The 20,213-nt window shown below is 39.2% G+C and overlaps 4 protein-coding genes and 1 long non-coding RNA gene across 5 annotated transcripts; all 5 read left to right on the top strand.

Moving 5' to 3' along the window:
* Positions 1 to 6: 6 nt before the first annotated feature.
* LOC149383051 (phosphoglycerate kinase, chloroplastic) lies at positions 7 to 3,265 on the top strand. Its single transcript, XM_089628560.1, has 6 exons — positions 7 to 594; positions 1,222 to 1,299; positions 1,388 to 1,648; positions 1,857 to 2,174; positions 2,270 to 2,428; positions 2,757 to 3,265. The coding sequence occupies exons 1-6, from the start codon at positions 187 to 189 to the stop codon at positions 2,964 to 2,966; spliced, it is 1,434 nt and encodes a 477-aa protein (XP_089484686.1). The 5' UTR covers positions 7 to 186; the 3' UTR covers positions 2,967 to 3,265.
* A 1,482-nt stretch (positions 3,266 to 4,747) lies between these two features.
* LOC149383050 (phosphoglycerate kinase 3, cytosolic-like) lies at positions 4,748 to 7,663 on the top strand. Its single transcript, XM_089628701.1, has 6 exons — positions 4,748 to 4,853; positions 4,950 to 5,163; positions 5,642 to 5,980; positions 6,377 to 6,694; positions 7,025 to 7,183; positions 7,284 to 7,663. The coding sequence occupies exons 2-6, from the start codon at positions 4,969 to 4,971 to the stop codon at positions 7,476 to 7,478; spliced, it is 1,206 nt and encodes a 401-aa protein (XP_089484827.1). The 5' UTR covers positions 4,748 to 4,853; positions 4,950 to 4,968; the 3' UTR covers positions 7,479 to 7,663.
* Positions 7,664 to 10,320: 2,657 nt separating this feature from the next.
* On the top strand, positions 10,321 to 11,341 carry LOC149383049 (uncharacterized). Its single transcript, XR_016301900.1, has 3 exons — positions 10,321 to 10,341; positions 10,833 to 11,180; positions 11,289 to 11,341. It is a non-coding gene; the product is annotated as an uncharacterized LOC149383049 (long non-coding RNA).
* A 1,026-nt stretch (positions 11,342 to 12,367) lies between these two features.
* On the top strand, positions 12,368 to 15,999 carry LOC149383048 (phosphoglycerate kinase 3, cytosolic). Its single transcript, XM_089628728.1, has 6 exons — positions 12,368 to 12,583; positions 12,678 to 12,891; positions 13,359 to 13,697; positions 14,668 to 14,985; positions 15,309 to 15,467; positions 15,568 to 15,999. Exons 2-6 carry the CDS (start codon positions 12,697 to 12,699, stop codon positions 15,760 to 15,762), a joined length of 1,206 nt encoding a protein of 401 aa, XP_089484854.1. The 5' UTR covers positions 12,368 to 12,583; positions 12,678 to 12,696; the 3' UTR covers positions 15,763 to 15,999.
* A 1,184-nt stretch (positions 16,000 to 17,183) lies between these two features.
* On the top strand, positions 17,184 to 17,895 carry LOC149383047 (uncharacterized). Its single transcript, XM_089629459.1, has 2 exons — positions 17,184 to 17,656; positions 17,747 to 17,895. Exons 1-2 carry the CDS (start codon positions 17,333 to 17,335, stop codon positions 17,849 to 17,851), a joined length of 429 nt encoding a protein of 142 aa, XP_089485585.1. The 5' UTR covers positions 17,184 to 17,332; the 3' UTR covers positions 17,852 to 17,895.
* Positions 17,896 to 20,213: the final 2,318 nt, after the last annotated feature.

Below are 20,213 nucleotides of genomic sequence, written 5' to 3'. Positions count from 1 at the left end.
ATGGTCGGAGTCGAACATCTTGAACCTCTCCTCAACGATAAGAGAAGAAAAATAATCCTCTCATTCCAATCACCCTTCACGTCCACATCTCTCTCTCAAAACCCAACAAAACAAGTCTCTCTCTCTTCTCTCACACTCCACACACACTCTCTCTAAACACTCATCTCTCTCTCTCACAAAGCTACAATGGCCACCGCGACGGCGCCGACGAGTCTCTCCCTCATCCGCGGAAGCAGCAGCGGAGCCCGCGCTTCCCTCTCTTCCGCCACGTCATCCCTCCGCCTCCGCCCGGCGACTCTCCGCGGCCTGGGATTCTCCGCCGTGTCGAACCCGCTCTTCTCCCAAGCCGTCGCCGCCAGAATCCACTCCTTCGCCGGAAAGCCCGTCAGAGGAGCGGCGACCATGGCCAAGAAGAGCGTCGGAGACCTCACGGCGGCGGATCTCAAGGGTAAGAGGGTCTTTGTGAGAGCTGACTTGAACGTTCCTCTTGACGATAATCAGAACATCACTGACGATACCAGAATTAGGGCTGCCATTCCCACCATCAAGTACTTGATGAGCAATGGCGCCAAAGTTATTCTTTCTAGCCACTTGGTAACAATTCTCTCTCTCTCTCTCTCTCTCTCTCTCTCTCTGTTTGGTTTGATTGATCGACTAGTTCATTGACTTGCAAATTCATATTTTATTATATGCATTGCATTACCAACGGATGTTTCGTAATTCACGAGTACTATTAGAAGTTTTCTCTGGTCTGGTCAAGTAGGTTTTTTATTTTTTTATTTTTTTTATTTTTAAATTTCTTGTGATGGGCTCTTCAAAGTTCTGATTTTTAGTTTTAGGGAATTGGTTTGATGATTTAATATTAAAGTTTAACTACAAGTTGACTTGTGTGTCAAATTTAGTCATGGGTTTGTTGTATGTACGGTATCAAGAAGCTAAAAGTTTGTGTCTTTGCATCAAAAGTTTGATTCTTTATGGTCTCTATACCTTTTTAGTCACCATTGCTGATCAAATTTGCCATCATTTACTTGGTAATCTTAATTTTGGAGTGTCTGGATTGTTTCTGGTCATCTGTCACATAATGTAGATTCAGTGATGTGTGGATCGTATGGAACTAAAAATATATGCTCTGTATGTTCCGCATCAGAATTATACTAAATAGGATATTATGGGTTACAAGTAAATAATTCTGATCTAGATGAGTTTGAACTTAATTTTCAGGGGAGACCAAAAGGCGTGACACCAAAGTTCAGCTTGGCTCCTCTCGTACCCCGTCTCTCCGAGCTCCTTGGCATCGAGGTATAATTAAATAAAATAAAATAAAAACACTGAAAATGGTCTTAAGTTAAAGAGTGATCTCACTTTTTAATTTTGTGTTGCTCAACAGGTTGTGAAGGCCGATGATTGCGTTGGCCCCGAAGTAGAGAAGTTGGTGGGTTCACTCCCCGAGGGTGGCGTTCTTCTTCTCGAAAACGTCCGGTTCTACAAAGAAGAAGAAAAGAACGACCCCGAGTTCGCAAAGAAGCTCGCCTCTTTGGCCGATCTTTACGTCAACGACGCTTTCGGTACCGCCCATAGAGCTCACGCCTCCACCGAGGGCGTCACCAAGTTCTTGAGACCCTCCGTCGCCGGTTTCCTCCTACAAAAGGTCCGTAATTCACCTGTTAGATCCGGAAGGGTTAATTAGTAATTTTTTATTTTTAGCATAATCAAGTCATGAGTAATTTGTGTTCCAAACTGCCCCGAGTTGTATCAGAGCCCAAATTTGAAACAATTCGGAGTTGCTTATGCTTCGGCTTAAGCCTTCCTTCAAATATAAAAAAAAAAATTAATTATTTAATATTTTTTTTTTATAGGAACTTGACTACTTAGTTGGGGCGGTTTCGAGCCCGAAGAGGCCGTTCGCGGCCATTGTCGGGGGTTCGAAGGTGTCGTCGAAGATCGGAGTGATCGAATCGCTTCTCGAGAACGTGGACTGTCTTATCCTCGGGGGAGGCATGATCTTCACGTTCTACAAAGCCCAGGGTCTCTCGGTCGGCTCGTCTCTGGTCGAGGAAGACAAGCTTGAGCTCGCCACCTCGCTCATGGCCAAGGCCAAAGCCAAAGGCGTCTCTCTTTTGCTTCCCTCCGATGTCGTCATCGCCGACAAGTTCGCCGCCGACGCTAACAGCCAGGTAAGGTTACAAAAATTTTACATTAATTGTTTGAAATTCAATAAATTATGTATATGTATTTATTGCAATTGGATTTTTTTATGTGTTGATCGCAGACCGTAGCGGCTTCGGCGATTCCCGATGGATGGATGGGATTGGATATCGGCCCAGACTCCATCAAGACATTCAACGAGGCGCTCGACGCCACGAAAACCGTCATCTGGAACGGACCGATGGGTGTGTTCGAGTTCGACAAGTTTGCCGTCGGAACTGAGGTAACCAGTGATCACCATATATATTCAAATCTTTTGATAAAAGAAACTAATTAGACTATATTTCGATCCTAAAAAATAGACTAAATAAACAACTAGATTATATTTTAATGGTACTTTTTAAAATCTTAACTTACTTGTATATATGTAAAAATAAAATAAAAAGTTACGATTTTTATGAAAGAGACTAAGATACTTTATGACCATTTTGCTCCAAAAATTAGTTTTAAGGCTCAAAATACCACTCTGCATGATAGTTCAGCAACTATACTAAATAGCTCATATTGACCCGAATATTTGATGTTTATTTATTTAATCTTTCCTATAACAGAGCGTTGCCAACAAGCTAGCGGAATTGAGCGGGAAGGGCGTGACGACGATCATCGGAGGAGGAGACTCTGTGGCGGCTGTCGAGAAAGTCGGAGTTGCGAGCCTCATGAGTCACATCTCGACAGGTGGCGGTGCCAGCCTCGAATTGTTGGAAGGCAAAGAGCTTCCCGGAGTGCTCGCTCTCGACGAGGCCACGCCCGTTGCCGTGTGAGACAAGTCTCTATTCGCCTTCTTTATCTTTTTTTACCTTTTTACCCCTCCTCCGTTTAATTCATGCTTTTCTATTTGAGTTTATCGTAAAACCGGAAATGGAAATGTAGTAGGAAGATGAAAATCTTATCATCTATAGTCCCTCTTTTTCTTACTGTAAATCACCGATTGTTTAGACATATCTACATCTTCCTACCATTTAAAAAAAAAATATAACTGCTACATGTGACTGTAGAGTGAATAAGAGAGCCTTTTTTTTTTTTCCATCCAATAAAAGAGTGATCTTTTTATTTTATTTTATTAAGTTGTTTCTCAAGATTTTCTTCTTCTGTCTTCATATTGTTGAGATATTATCAACTCTTTGCCCTCCAAACTCAGGAGTTGGTTTTAATTTGAAGCCACACAAACAATGAGAGGCTTGGAATTATCTCTCACTGATATCATATGATGTACAAGCTTTTCCTTTGAAAAGAAAAGAAAAATAAATGGGTTATGAAATATGAGAAGCTTTGAAGCCATTCCTTTTCTGGCTCAGATGACCCTTCTGACGTGGATGGTGTAAGAGTGGCCACAAAAAGACAAATATGATTGTAGCAAATTGACATTCGTCCTGTGATGATTTCATATTTTGGTATACTATTGGCCTCACAAGTCACAACAACTATTAAAAAAAAAAAATCTAGACTATTAAGCAGTTGAAATGTCACAACATTGTTGGTATTGAAAGAAAAAAAAAAAAAAAACGAATCCATAAGTCTACTAAAATGCTCAAGTGCTCAACTATAAATTGTTCCCCATAATTATTGCACCCCGGGACATGACAAAGATTGAATTTTATAAATGTATCAAATCCAGTTTATGTTATTATTAAATAGAAATAAGAGTGTCTATGCACGCCCTTAAGCAAGAGTCCATTCCTTCCTCTCTAAAAGTCAACTTGCATATAGAGGAAAGTACTTCAAATAGCTTTCAATTTATAAAACAATAGAAGAAAAAAAATAAAATCAAATCCTTTAGCCTCTAAAATGGCATGACATCAAGATTCATGCAGAGACATGTTCCTGAATATTATTTTTTGCCTCCATCACAAAAATACATTGAATAAGTAATACCATTATATATATTCTCGTACAGAGAGACAAACAGAATTAAGATTCCAACCTTCTCAAATATAATTCACTTCACTTCACTTTTTTAAATTTAAAAAAAAAAAAAAAGAACTCCGGGTCCCCAACTCTGGACTTGAGATATATTGGGCTCAGCCACCACATTAGTCCATGAAATTTACCCAATCACGGGGCTGTATTTGTGTATTAATGGGCCATAGGTTTTTCGAAGGCCCTAACCGGCTCAAAGAACGTTCATTTATCGGCACGAAATAACTAGCGACATTGAATTGTACTTTTTATTTTTATATTTTATATTTTATATTTTATTCTATCCTGGAACATTTTTTTTAACCCGACTCAAGAGTGTATGAACCTATCTACTAGTCATGCTAAGGTTGATTAATCCTACTTGTTATATTTTTTCCTTTTTCTTATACTTTGATTTTAATAATAATATCCCGCCCAAGTGACGATTGTATATTTCTATATGAAAAAAAAGAACATATTGATTTCTTGTTATTTAAACTTTTCAGCCAAACAGAAGAATCCTCAATCCACATAAGAATATCCTTTTTTTTTCCTCTCTTCTAAAATTAAAAAATAATAAAGCAAATTTATTTGCACGCTCACACGCACACTCACACGCACACTCACACGTGTGTAGCACAGAACCGAACGCAAAGCTACAAGCAGCAACATCTCTCTATTTATACTCCTTCTCGAACTTTCTCACTCCTCACTCGTCTTTCTCATCTCATTTCGCAGAAAATCCTTTCATCGTAATCTCCGATCTCTCTCTCTCTCTCTCTCTAATTTATGCTTCCGAATTCTCGATCTGTGAATCGGACTGATTTCTGTTTTCGCTATTGTTGCAGAGATTGCTAGTTTTCAGCCATGGCGACCAAGAGAAGCGTCGGAACCCTGAAAGAGGCAGACCTGAGGGGAAAGAGAGTTCTGGTTAGGGTTGATCTCAACGTCCCGCTCGATGATAACCTTAATATCACCGACGACACGAGGATTCGCGCCGCCGTGCCCACGATCCAGTACTTGATGGGATTCGGTGCCAAAGTCATTCTCACATCGCACTTGGTGAGGTTTTTTTCATGAATAATTTCATTCTTTAATCAAAGCAAGAGCTTATATTTGTATGTATCGTTTTATATCCAGGGTTGATCAGTGAAACGTTTGATTTTTAAAGCTGTTTTAGTGTTAACCTCTTAGATCTGTCTGCGTTGATTGATTTTGGAGCTGTCTTTAGTTCATGTAGTTTGTTAATTTAGTTTTAGATGAGATTTGTTTCGCTTATTTGGAAGCAGGATTAGATTTTGATGCGCTCTGAACTGTTTTACATATAAATTAGGCTTGATAATTCAATGAGACGTTCATTGATAAATAGTTTATAATGTAAGTGGATAACATATTCTAACTCGTTATCTAATAAATGATGAAGATTATAATTGTCCATGAGATGGGAACAGAAATATGAATTATGTTTCCATTTGAGATGGCGAAGAAAAATAAATATTCAGTGTTTCTAAAGTTCGAATGGTGTTCTTTGTTCGCTCAGGGTCGCCCGAAAGGTGTCACTCCCAAGTTTAGCCTAAAGCCTCTCGTGCCAAGGCTTTCCGAGCTTCTCGGATACGACGTCAAGATGGCGAACGACAGCGTCGGCGAGGACGTCGAGAAATTGGTCGCAGAGACTCCCGAAGGAGGTGTATTGCTTCTCGAGAACATCAGGTTCTACAAAGAGGAAGAGAAGAATGACCCCGAATTTGCGAAGAAGCTTGCTTCGCTCGCTGACGTGTATGTCAACGACGCTTTCGGAACCGCCCACAGAGCTCACGCATCAACCGAAGGAGTGGCCAAATACTTGAAGCCCGCCGTTGCTGGATTCCTTATGCAGAAGGTCAGTCCGTGATTTAACTAACTAGTTACGTGTATCGTGATTCGATAAAGATGGGATTTTGGTATATCTAAGTTAACCTCATTACGTGTATTGTCGTTCGGTAAAGATGGGATTTCGGTTAACCTAAATTAACCTTAACCTTAAACTTGGGGAAATGGTTAACCTTAACCGAAATTCCTTAAGAAACTGTTAGCTTTGGTTATCCTTCAAAACCGATAATACTCTTAAAACAAAAGAATTTTTTTTTTTGTTTTCGGTTAAACCCTTTCGTAGCCGGTTAACTGAAATTTTCGGTTAAAAAAAAGTAAGGTTAAAGGTCTCGTCTTTTATTGTATACACAGTTAAAGGCATTCTTTCTTTCGACATACTCATTGGGTGTAATATTATGCGTTTTAGGAGCTCGACTACCTTGTCGGAGCGGTGGCGAACCCCAAGAGGCCGTTTGCGGCCATTGTTGGGGGTTCAAAGGTTTCGAGCAAGATTGGAGTGATCGAGTCCTTGTTATCGAAGGTGAACCTTCTCTTTTTGGGCGGAGGAATGATCTTCACTTTCTACAAGGCACAAGGCTATTCCGTCGGATCTTCCCTCGTCGAAGACGACAAATTGGAGCTCGCAACTGCCCTTATGGAAAAGGCAAAGGCTAAAGGGGTCACCATTCTCCTCCCAACTGATGTCGTCGTCGCTGACAAGTTCGCCCCCGATGCCAACAGCAAGGTCAGAGATTATCATCCGTGTCTTGCTATTTTATTTATTTATTCATTATCAAATATCCAAATCTATCATGTGAGCTTAATTATCTACATCTAGTGTAAAGTTATTTAGAGTAAGATTATGTTTAAAGATGAAACCTTTTAATTATAAACAAGTTATTTAAATTTATAAATGTGATATAACTGTGAGTTTAGTGTTGATTTTCATGATTAAAAAAAAAAGTTAATTTTTCTATACCAGTCTTGTAATGGTTCGTGGACTATTTGTGTTAAGAAACCTTGTCGATCGTGTGTAACAAAATATCTAATGAGGTGGTTCAATTTTCTTTCTCAGACTGTGGCGGCGACTAGCATTCCCGATGGGTGGATGGGATTGGACATCGGTCCGGACTCCATCAAGACGTTCAACGAAGCTCTCGACTCAACTCAGACCGTCATCTGGAACGGACCCATGGGAGTTTTCGAGTTTGAGAAATTCGCCCCAGGAACTGAGGTACGTATAAGAAAGAGAGAAAATAAAACTCGTTTCTTGATGCAGTAAATGTAACCTAGAGAGAAGCTGAAACTCATCACTATCATTGTTCTATTTGCAGGCCATAGCAAGGAAGCTTGCTGAGCTGAGCGGCAAAGGTGTGACCACCATTATCGGCGGAGGCGACTCTGTGGCGGCGGTGGAGAAGGTTGGACTTGCCGACAAGATGAGTCACATCTCGACAGGTGGCGGTGCCAGCTTGGAGCTTCTGGAAGGGAAGCCCCTTCCCGGAGTGCTCGCTCTTGATGACGCTTAAGTTGAGCTTTTTTTTTATTTATATAATTTTGTTGCTCTCTTTTGTGCAATTTTTGTTTTGTAGTAATGCATTGGTTGGTTTTTTCAACCTGAATATACAAGTAGAGCTTTAATAAGGTGGCCCTGAATTTTGTGCTTAAAACAATAATTAATTTCACTTATATGTAGTAGCACTTTATTCTTGTATTTCACCTTCCTGAAAGCAAATGAGCAAATGAGGTCAATCATTGCCACCAAGAAGTGTAAACAAAGGCCGTAAATCACTTCACTGACTTGATAAGTAAGCTATTAGCAGTCAATTTTTACCTAGTTGGTCAATTCAAATTTATCTTTTTACATGCGTGAAAATAAAGGATTTGACGCTGTGCATTAGACTAGGGGTGTAAGTGTAGGGGTGATATCAAGTTGGGTTAGTCGGTTTTATCACGTGTTATCAACTTGAATTGTTACAACTTTTTTTTTTTTAGTTTTAAAATCTAAATAAACTCGATAGAAATGTAAAATCAAACCAAATCAACCCGAAAATAATCGGGTTGGTTTGGGTTGGTTTTTTCGGATTATAATTATCGATAAATGACTTTATAATTCGAATGAAAATCATATACGTATATTATATCTAAAAAGTTATCAAATAAAATCAAAATTTTACTTTATTTTTAGAAAATTTACATATTAAAATAAAATTTACGCATATTTTTAACTATCCAATTTTCATGTAGTCACAAATAATAAAGTATAATACTGAGCATTTTTTATTTTATTATAATATTATTAGAAAATATGATATTTTTTTTAATAATAATACATATAAAATATATACAATCTTAAAAAAAATTAAAGAATTAACACTATCGGGTTTGTTTGGTTCAATCCAATCTCAAGACTATAAAAAACCAAACCAACCCGAAATAATTGCGGTTTGGGTTGATTACAACCCAAACTTCATCGGGTTTCAATGAGACGGTTTAAAAAAGAGTGCGGTTTGATTTGGATGATCGCATTATTCGGTTTGACGGTTTTGATGAACACCCCTACATTAAACCATTAATGAAACTCACAGATTCTTGTTTTGAATTTGCTGCCGCTGTTGGTGTCCTTTTCCATGCTTGTTCTTTCTATCTAAGAAATCACACAAACACACTGCAATGCAACTAGTGATTTGTGATGAAGCGTATTGTATTTAATCATATGAGCATTTGGTCTGAACGGAAATTTCGATCCGATCAAAAGCAGAATCCCGATCTGAACAGTGCCGGAATTTAGACTAAACCGGAACAGAATTTTCTGTTATGGATAATTCCAGCACTGTTCACGATAGAAAACTGACACGAGGCTTAATGGGCTGTTTGCATCTCCGATCTCCGGTGGCAGAGGCGGCGTTGACTTGGCGATGCCGGCCATTTGGGCGAACTCGACCTCGCTGACATGGATTCGTTCGAACACTTTCGAGTAGGCTATGAAGAAGCTTCTCGTGTCTACGTGGGGCCACAGTCAGAAGTACGGGGACATGAAGGTTGACTAGCTCATCTCCGACTCAGCCGTATATCGCTCTTTTTCTTCTTCTCTCTTTGAAACCCTAAAATCAAATAAAACGTCATTCGCCAAGGATTATTTACCTTGCTCTCCTCAACACTTGGGACTTTTACTCCGTTAACCCCTCTATTTATAGAGAAAGTCTAGGGCCAAAAAACTCGAAAAAAGATAATTTAAAAAATTATAAGATTTTTTTAAACTACAACAATTTATTTTAAAATTATATTATATGAAAACAATAGAATAGCATATTCATTTATGATCAATAAAATATATATTTAAACTAATATATATTAATAAAACTTGTAATTGAGAGCGTGCAAAGCTGCGATATTCTTGGTACGCAATTGAAATCTTCATTTTTTTAGTAATATCCAAAAAGTTAAATGGTTTTCTTAAAAAAAAAAACTTTATATTAGTTAAGCAACAAATCTTAAGAGAATAGTAATAATAATTTGGATAAATTACAAAAATACCCCTTGAATCTCTGAACTCGAAAAAATCACAAAAAATCACCTGAACTCTCGTTCTGTTAAAGTATTGTCATTCTGTCAAAAATATTCCGTTAAATTTATATTTTGAGCACATGACTCTCACGTGATTATTATTTGAAGGGCAAATTAATAATATTGCTTAAATAATTAAATAAACCATATATTTATAAAATTGAAACATGTTTAATTATTATTATCCCAAGCCCTAAATTTCGAAATGACCAGATTGATCACGTTTTGTAAGATCAACAATAATTCCAGATTCAGAAAGGAAAAAAAATTCCTAAATTTCGCAATAAGCATATTGATCATCTTCAATTCACTAGAAACAAACCTGCCACAAAATGGCTCTCTCAGTCACGACCTTGGAAGCGAGAAACCTGGCGTCGCTCCGCTCTTCGTCGCACTCTATGCGGTGATCTCCGTCGCGTTCTTCATCGGAATCGGCGGCTCTGGACATGTATCTGATGACCTAGTCGCGCTCGACGAGGTCGGCCTCAAGTCTGCCGAGGCGGTCCCTGGATTCCTCGGCGTTCTTCTCGAGGTCGGCGATGGTGGCGTTGAGGTGAGCGATCTCCTGGTTCGCCGAGTCAATCTGGTGGAGAAGCCACTTCTCCTCGGCCTGCCACGAGTTTCTATGACCGGCGAAGATCTCGACCACTCTCGCATTCGCCTTCGCGTCCTCTCTTCGCCGCCACTGCATGTGCCGGACCTGCTCCTCTGCGCGACGGAGCTTCGCCGTCTGTCGTCGGACCACGACGAGGAAGACGCCGAAGCTCAGGCCGATGTAGGAGTGCAGGAGCTTCTTGAAGTCGTCGCCGCCGCCTTCTTGCTCTGGTTCCTCTTTTTCTGCTATTGTTGTTCTCGAAGTTGAGTAAGAGTGAGAGTTATTGAGAGGGATGATGGTTTTATGTTTTGCCTATTTCTGGAAGCTTTTTCAGAAAAAGGGATAAAAAAAGAGTTTTCTAAGTAACTAAGCCACCTATAACATTAGGTTTGAGATTTAGCCTATGTTTGAAGTTTTTTTAGGAAAATAGCCAAACGTATTAGGTGGCAAATTATGTTTTACTTTTTTGTCCTTCAATATTTTAATTCAGTTTTTTTAGCGTGATTGGGTTAATTAAAATTAGGTCAATTAACTTCTATATTTAAGGGTTTTATGACACGTTTTTTTTTTTGTGCTTGTGTTTTTTTTTCTTCACATAATATTTGTTGCTATCATTAAGGAAGCAGTTAGATTTCTTTCTTCCACATTCTCTCTCTCTCTCTCTCTCTCTCTCTCCACAAAATCAGATCTGAGTTTTTTTTTTAACCTTCAACATGCCAAGATGACGAGGAAGAAGCCGAGGTCGCGGGCCAAGGAGGCAGTCCAACTGAAGAAGTTGCGCCGATGACGCAGATCGGCCGGAGGCGACGGAAGAGGTCGGCGAAGGCTCGTCGGAGCCAGATCAACGCCCATAGGAGGCGGTTGACGAGAGCGTATGGGAGAGATCCGGTGTTCTCGGAGTCCGGAGGGAGGCCGTGGTCGGCGCTCCGGAAGGGGGTCGCGACGAGCCTCACGGCGGTGGTTGGCGGGAGAGACGATCGGAGCTTGGTTAGAGGTGGTCCGACTCTCACTGTTAATTTTTTTTTAACAGTGAAGATTTTCGAATGTCAGTTTTTGAAAAAATGTAGAGGTACAGATGATTTATTTACAGTTATTTCCATTTATTTCCATTCAAATTACTTAAATGTGGAGAATGAGATAATTTCCAGTAATTTACGTTTATTATCTGTGTTGACAGGTTCTCAACAGTAACGTCAGTCTTGGTGAAGCCGTTCTAGATTAGCGCGCCGCGTGATTAATGATATCTTTGATAAAATATTTTGTTGAGATTTGTTAGAGGTTAAAGGCTACAGATAACAATTTTGAAATTTTCTGTTATTTTATATTATTATTGTCTATTATTTAATATAATTATATTCATTATTTTCATTTGATTAAGTAAAAGGGCAAATTAGTCTATTAATTATTGACACCTAAGCACGTTGGTTATTTCCCTAAAAGTTATGAAACATAGGCTAAAAATAAAATCTATAGTTTCAAACTGGCTATTTTGCTACAGTGCCCATAAAAAAAAGGGTTGTAATTTTTATAAAGAAATGGTTTATTTAATTATTTAAGCAATATTATTAATTTGCCTTTCAAATAATAATCACGTGAGAGTCATGTGCTCAAAATATAAATTTTAACGGAATTTTTGACAAAAGGGATAATACTTTAACAGAACGAGAGTTCAGATTATTTTTTGTGATATTTTCGAGTTCAGAGGGCACTTCGTTGCCGACAGCTGAATTCTTGTAATTTATCATAATAATAATAAAAAAATCCCATAAATCCACGTGGTTTAGCGAATGAGTATTTTTCGGGAAACCTTAAAACGGGAAACCCTACCCCTTTTGGCTTTCTGGAATAGTTCTGTGCTTTCCGGGCAGTGAGTGCTCTTTTCTTTTAGCAGAGAGAGAGAGAGAGAGAGAGGAGCGATGTCACGGCGGGACTTTAGCGTCCCCGATCTGTCGCCGTACAGGTCTAGCACGGCGTACTTCGACTCCGACGAGGAAAGCTTTCTGAGAGCGTTTTCGGAAGCGATCAACGGAGTGTGCGCGAGCCACGTCGAGTCCGCGCTCGAGAAGACGACGACCACGACGGTGACCGGAGATGCCAACACGCCGTGGTACCAGGTGGCTGCCAAGCTGGCCGATCAAGTGGCGGCCAAGCTGCAAAGGGGAAGGTCCACGCTGGCCGATGACGTGGCGGTCAAGGTGCAAAGGGAAAGGTCCACGCTGGTCGATGACGTGGCGGTCAAGGTGAAAAGGGAAAGGTCCACGCTGGTCGATGACGTGGCGGTCAAGGTGCAAATGGAAAGGTCCACGCCGGTCGATGACGTGGCGGCCAAGCAAGAGGAGGACCGAAAGAAGATGGAGAGGGCACAACGCAATGCTACAAGCAGCAGCAACATCTCTCTATTTCTACTCCTTCTCGAACTTTCTCACTCCTCACTCGTCTTTCTCATCTCATTTCGCAGAAAAGCCTTTCATCGTAATCTCCGATCTCTCTCTCTCTCTCTCTCATTTTTGCTTCCGAATTCTCTATCTGTGAATCGGACTGATTTCTGTTTTCGCTATTGTTGCAGAGATTGCTAGTTTTCAGCCATGGCGACCAAGAGAAGCGTTGGAACCCTGAAAGAGGCAGAGCTGAAGGGAAAGAGAGTTCTGGTTAGGGTTGATCTCAACGTTCCGCTCGATGATAACCTTAATATCACCGACGACACGAGGATTCGCGCCGCCGTGCCCACGATCCAGTACCTGATGGGATTCGGTGCCAAAGTCATTCTCACATCGCACTTGGTGAGTTTTTCCCATGAATAATTTCATTGGTTAATCAAAGAAAGAGCTTATATTTGTATGTGTATCGTTTTATATCCAGGGTTGATCGGTGAAACGTTTGATTTTAAAAGCTGTTTTAGTGTTAACCTCTTAGATCTGTCTGCGTTGATTGATTTTGGAGCTGTCTTTAGTTCATGTAGTTTGTTAATTTAGTTTTAGATGAGATTTGTTTCGCTTATTTGGAAGCAGGATTAGATTTTGATGCGCTGAACTGTTTTACATATAAATTAGGCTTGATAATTCAATGAGACGTTCATTGATAAATAGTTTATAATATAAGTGGATAACATATTCTAACTCGTTATCTAATAAATGATGAAGATTATAATCGTCCATGAGATGGGAACAGAAATATGAATTATGTTCCCATTTGAGATGTAAATATTCAGTGTTTCTAACGTTCGAATGTGTGTTATTTTTTCCCGCAGGGTCGCCCAAAAGGTGTCACTCCCAAGTTTAGCCTAAAGCCTCTCGTGCCAAGGCTTTCCGAGCTTCTCGGATACGACGTCAAGATGGCGAACGACAGCGTCGGCGAGGACGTCGAGAAATTGGTCGCAGAGACTCCCGAAGGAGGTGTATTGCTTCTCGAGAACATCAGGTTCTACAAAGAGGAAGAGAAGAACGACCCCGAATTCGCCAAGAAGCTTGCTTCGCTCGCTGACGTGTACGTCAACGACGCTTTCGGAACCGCCCACAGAGCTCACGCATCGACCGAAGGAGTGGCCAAATACTTGAAGCCCGCCGTTGCTGGATTCCTTATGCAGAAGGTCTGTCCGTGATTTAACTAACTAGCTAGGTGTATCGTGATTCGATAAAGATGGTTTTAAAAGGCGTAAACGGTATTCGAGGCGATTTCTGTTTTCGAGGCAAGGCGTAAGCCTCAAGGCGTATCGAGGCGTAAGCCTCGAAAGATAGGCATAAATTAATTTTTTTGTATAATCTGGAATCATCCCAAAATAAATTTAGACTGATAATGCTAAGTTTTAACCTTCATATACTAGTTTAACAATGAAAACCCAAAAAAACCTTAATCTACGTTTTAGACCAATTTTAGAGTAATCGATATCAGATAACGAAAACCCTGAAATACTAGTTGTAGACTTACGATTCAGGTTATGTGTTAAAAAAAACATAATTTAAGTCTTATTAATCTTTTACCTGAAAAAAAACCCAAAAAAGGCCCAGAAAAAGCCCAAACTTTTAAATTGGGCCTTAAAAAAAAAAAAAAAAAACTGCCCTATTTCATGCGTTTCTGGGCGAAAATTTTCAGGGCTTACGCACAAGGCGCACGCCTAAAAACCAAAAGGCGCAAGTTGACTTTTTTTTCCAGGCTTAAGCCTTGAGGCTTTTTCCGACCGCCTCGCAGGCGCGCCTTGAAAACGCCTTTTTAAACAATGGATTTTGGTATACCTAAATTAACCTCATTATGTGTATTGTGATTCGGTAAAGATGGGATTTCGGTTAACCTAAATTAGCCTTAACCTTAAACTTGGGGAAATGGATAACCTTAACCGAAATTCCTCAAGAAACTGTTAGCTTTGTTTATCCTTCAAAACCGATAATACTCGTAAAACAAAATAATTTTTGTTTTGTTTTCGGTTAAGCCCTTTCGTAGCCGGTTTACTGAAATTTTCGGTTTAAAAAAAGTAAGGTTAAAGGTCTCGTTTTTTTATTGTATACACAGTTAAAGGTTCTTTCTTTCGACATACTCATTGGGTGTAATATTGTGCGTTTTAGGAGCTCGACTACCTTGTCGGAGCGGTGGCGAACCCCAAGAGGCCGTTTGCGGCCATTGTTGGGGGTTCAAAGGTTTCGAGCAAGATTGGAGTGATCGAGTCCTTGTTATCGAATGTGAACCTTCTCTTTTTGGGCGGAGGAATGATCTACACTTTCTACAAGGCACAAGGCTATTCCGTCGGATCTTCCCTCGTCGAAGACGACAAATTGGAGCTCGCAACTGCCCTTATGGAAAAGGCAAAGGCTAAAGGGGTCACCATTCTCCTCCCAACTGATATCGTTGTCGCTGACAAGTTTGCCCCGGATGCCAATAGCAAGGTCAGCGATTATCATCCGTGTCTTGCTTTATTTTTTTTTATTTTTATTTATTCATTATCAAATATCCAAATCTATCCAAATATCTATATCTAGTGTAAAGTTATTTAGAGTAAGGTTATGTTTAAAGATGAAACCTTTTAATTATAAACAAGTTATTTAACTTTATAAATATGATATAACTATGAGTTTAGTGTTGAATTTCATCATACAAAAATTAAAGTAAATTTTTGTATACCAGTCGTGTGATGGTTATTTGTGTTAAGAAACCATGTCGATTGTGTGTAACAATATCTAATGCGGTGGTTCAATTTTCTTGCTCATAGATTGTGGCGGCGACTAGCATTCCCGATGGGTGGATGGGATTGGACATCGGTCCGGACTCCATCAAGACGTTCAATGAAGCTCTCGACTCAACTCAGACCGTCATCTGGAACGGACCCATGGGAGTTTTCGAGTTTGAGAAATTCGCCTTAGGAACTGAGGTACGTATAAGGAAGAGGGAAAATAAAACTCGTTTCTTGATGCAGTAAATGTAACCTAGAGAGAAGCTGAAACTCATCACTATCATTGTTCTATTTGCAGGCCATAGCAAGGAAGCTTGCTGAGCTGAGCGGCAAAGGTGTGACCACCATTATCGGCGGAGGCGACTCTGTGGCGGCGGTGGAGAAGGTCGGGCTCGCCGACAAGATGAGTCACATCTCGACAGGTGGCGGTGCCAGCTTGGAACTTCTGGAAGGGAAGCCCCTCCCCGGAGTGCTCGCTCTTGATGATGCTTAAGTTGAGCCTTTTTTTTTAATATAATTTTGTTGCTCTCCTTTGTGCAATTTTTGTTTTGTGGTAATGTATTGGTTGGGTTTTTTCAACCTGAATATACAAGTAGAGCTTTAATAAGGTGGCCCTGAATTTTGTGCTTGAAACAATAATTAATTTCACTTATATGTAGTAGCACTTTATTCTTGTATTTCACCTTCCTGAAAGCAAATGAGCAAAGAGGTCAATCATTGCCACCAAGAAGTGTAAACAAAGGCCGTAAATCACTTCACTGACTTGATAAGTAAGCTATTAAAAGTCAATTTTTACCTAGTTGGTCGATTCAAATTAATCGTTTTACATGCGGGAACATAGCGCAGAACGTAAAGGATTTGACGCTGCACATTAAACCAAAAATGAAACTCACAGATTCTTGTTTTGAATCTGCTGCTGCTTTTGAGTGTCCTTTTGCATGCTTGTTCTTTGTATCTAAGAAATCACACAAACACACACTGTAATGCAACTTGTAATTTGTGATGAAGCGTATTGCATTTAATCATATGAGCATTTGGTCTGAACGGAAATTTTGATCTGATCAATAATGGAATCCCGGTCTGAACAGTGCTGGAATTCAGACTAAACCGGAACATAATTCTCTGTTACGGTTAATTCCAGCACTGTTCACGATAGAAAGCCGACACGTGGCTTAACGGGCTGTTTGCATCTCCGATCTTCGGTGGCAGAGGCGGCGTGACTTGGCGATGCCGGCCATTTGGGCGAACTCGACCTCGCTGACATGGATTCGCTCGAACACTTTTGAGTAGACTCCGAAGAAGGTTCTCTTGTCCACGTGGGCCCACAGTCAGAAGTACGGGGACATGAAGGTCGACTAGCTCATGTATATCGCTCTTTTTCTTTTTCTATCATTGAATCCTAAAATCAAATAAGACGTCGTTCGCCGAGGATTATTTCCTTTGCTCTCCTCAACACTTGGACTTTTACTCCATTAACCCCTCTATTTATAGAGAAAGTCTAGGGCCGAAAAACTCGAAAAAAAGGTAATTTAAAACACTATTAAGATTTTTTAAACTACAACAGTTTATTTTAAAATTATATTATATGAAAACAATAGAATAACATATTCATTTTAAACGTATAATATATTTATAAATCTCTCTGATATGATCAATAAAATAGATATTTAAACTAATATATATATTTAAACTAATCTCTCTGATGTGATTGGGAGCTTACAGAGCTGCAATATTTTTGGTACGCAATTGAAATCGTCCTATTTTTAGTAATATCCAAAAAGTTAAATGGTTTTCTTAAAATTAAAAAAAAAGTTATATTAGTTAAGTAAAAAAAACCTTAAGAGAATAGTAATAATAATAGTAAAAAAAAATCCCATAAATCCACGTGGTTTAGCGAATCAGCATTCTGAGTATTTTTCGGGAAACCTACCAATCGGAGAGCGTTATTAGATGCTATAAAACGGGAAACCCTACCCCTTTTGGCTTTCTGGAATAGTTCTGTGCTTTCCGGGCAGTGAGTGCTCTTTTCTTTTAGCAGAGAGAGAGAGAGAGAGAGAGGAGCGATGTCACGGCGGGACTTTAGCGTCCCCGATCTGTCGCCGTACAGGTCTAGCACGGCGTACTTCGACTCCGACGAGGAAAGCTTTCTGAGAGCGTTTTCGGAAGCGATCAACGGAGTGTGCGCGAGCCACGTCGAGTCCGCGCTCGAGAAGACGACGACCACGACGGTGACCGGAGATGCCAACACGCCGTGGTACCAGGTGGCTGCCAAGCTGGCTGATCAAGTGGCGGCCAAGCTGCAAAGGGGAAGGTCCACGCTGGCCGATGACGTGGCGGTCAAGGTGCAAAGGGAAAGGTCCACGCTGGTCGATGACGTGGCGGTCAAGGTGAAAAGGGAAAGGTCCACGCTGGTCGATGACGTGGCGGTCAAGGTGCAAATGGAAAGGTCCACGCCGGTCGATGACGTGGTGGCCAAGCAAGAGGAGGACCGAAAGAAGATGGAGAGGGCACAACGCCGCCGGACGGCCAAGCTGCACAAAAAGGCCGCAAAGAGGTTCGGCTTCGGCGTCGTCTCGTGCTAGTATTTATTACATTTTTATGTAATTTTTAATGGCATATATTTGTTTCATTGTCCCGGATGCATAATATTTATCGAATTCTTAATTTTTATATATATATGTTTTTTTTTTACGTAATATTGTGGTGAGTCGAACTCAATTTCTTAAAGCATCTCCAATGAGTTATAACTTTAGTTGCAAAAAATTGACATAGATGATATTTATTGTTGCCTACCCATCGGAGTTAGTATAAAAAATGGAGTAAATTTGACACTGTTGCTTATTTTGGCAACGATGCCAATTGAAATTTTTTAGCATTATTTTATTTTTTTAATAAAAAAATATTATAAAACTCCCAACTATATATTTTGTCTTATTCATATCTCAATTGTATTGACTAGTTCACGTACAAGCAGCATTTAATCAAAATTGTCTTATTATTTATGAAGTAATGTATTCCTAACTACTAGTACACATACAAGAAAACATTTACAAGAAAACATTTATTGAAATGATGTACTATTCTGATCAAAACAAAAACGTATTCACTATTTTACTTTTTTAATTAAAAAAATTGAAATAAAGTATGAACTCCCAACTTCCCAACTATATATGTTATACCTTATTCGTCTTTTTTTTTACATTATTATAATAGTCTATTTTTTTGTGCAATCTATTATATTAATTAATTAAATTTATTTTTAAATTTATCATATGAATCTAAATTATAAATAAATTGTGAACAATAAAAGAGTGATAAAAGAATTATGGTGTGCAACTTTTAAAGCTAATGCATTGGAGTGATTTTGTTAAAAATTGACAACTTAATGATATGGAAGAGAGATATAATTAAATAATATTATTTTGGTGATGTGTCAAAAGTTGACAACTCTAGCACTGGAGATGCTCTTAGCTTCCAAGCATGAGTATTTTTTTTTACCCATTTAATATTAGATTTATTTATAAAAAATAAACAAATTTAATAAAATATTTAAATAAAAATAAAAAAATCTAAAAAATACTTAAATTACTAAATACGTACATTAAAATTAAAAATTGCTTAAAATTCATAAATATAATAATAATTTCAAGCGGGAATGATATGTGTATGCTACTTAAAAATCATACCAATTCATGAACACGAAGTAATTGCGATACAAATTTAAATTTGGATGTCTTTATTGAATCGTAGGCACTAACACGATTAAATCATAGGTCAAAAAGGTATTACGACTAAAATCCAATTCACAGATTATTAAATAATCGACATGGATCTTGATCACGACCCGCACGAATGTGACCCAATTATTACACTTATGATTAATAGCACGATACGATCCAAATCAAACACGATTATTATAATATATGTAAAATTATAACTATATCACTTAAGGTTATAACTGTATATAAAGGTAATGTAAAATCACAATGATGAACAAAAGATATAAAATTATAACTTATTAGAATATTTGTGTAATGGTTCGTGGACTATTTTCCCGATGGGTGGATTGGATTAGACTTTCAACATCAAGAACGACTTCACTCCCTCCCGAGGAAGAGGAGGAGGTTCGCCGGGAAAACCAGTGGGCTTTCAAGTGATGTGTTATTTTATGACCAAAGTTTGAAAGATGAAAAAAAGAAGACAAATGTTGTTTTGTGCTCTAAATTTCCGGTGAGGCTATTATATAATAGGGGAAGTGAATGATGTTTCTATTTTGCGTGGGAAAAAAGAAAAGCCTCTCCGGTTTCGCATTATAAATCCATATCTATCTACTACTATGTATTGCCTTCTTTTGCTACATTTTAGAACAATGATGTTATCCGGATCATCTCTCTCTATCTCTCTCTCTTCTTGTTGTTTCTATGAATGTGATTAATGGTAATGCTGTTCATCGACCAATCATCGTGCTTTCAATAGATATATTATATCACTGCTACTAGTTGCGGTCCATTTTTTTCTTTGTGGGTGACCAAAGACTGACTTTTCATATTGGGGATTTGGATAGACATCTGATCTACACTTTTCATACATAGTGAAAACGAGCCTTTTTCATACATATCATGGCTTTTCTTTCTTTTAGCTTTTTAAGTGGTGATTACAAAAGGAGAGCGAACGTTGTATTGCCCGTTTGTCCAGAGAATCGAGCCGAACAGAGGTCCTTTTGTGGCGGCTTTGGCTGCAGAGAAACTCACTTGATAACTCATCTTCTGGTTGTTCTCTTTGAACTGCAATTCACTGGGAACGACTTTGACGGTTATACCGCTCGGGGCTTCCACTTACAGTCACAGTGAACACAGTTGCCGTTGAAGTTGGAGACGCTGATCGAAGGGTAATTGATGTTCGAAATCTGATCGGAGCTCAGGTCCTGAAAGTAAATGAGCAACC

The sequence above is a fragment of the Urtica dioica genome, chromosome 10 (genome assembly GCF_054948205.1).
Source record: "Urtica dioica subsp. dioica isolate 48M chromosome 10, U.dioica_male_clone48M_v1_H2, whole genome shotgun sequence".
Classification (NCBI taxonomy): Eukaryota; Viridiplantae; Streptophyta; class Magnoliopsida; order Rosales; family Urticaceae; genus Urtica; species Urtica dioica.
The sequence above is the reverse complement of the archived record's forward strand: the minus strand, read 5'-3'. Positions and strand labels throughout refer to the sequence as shown.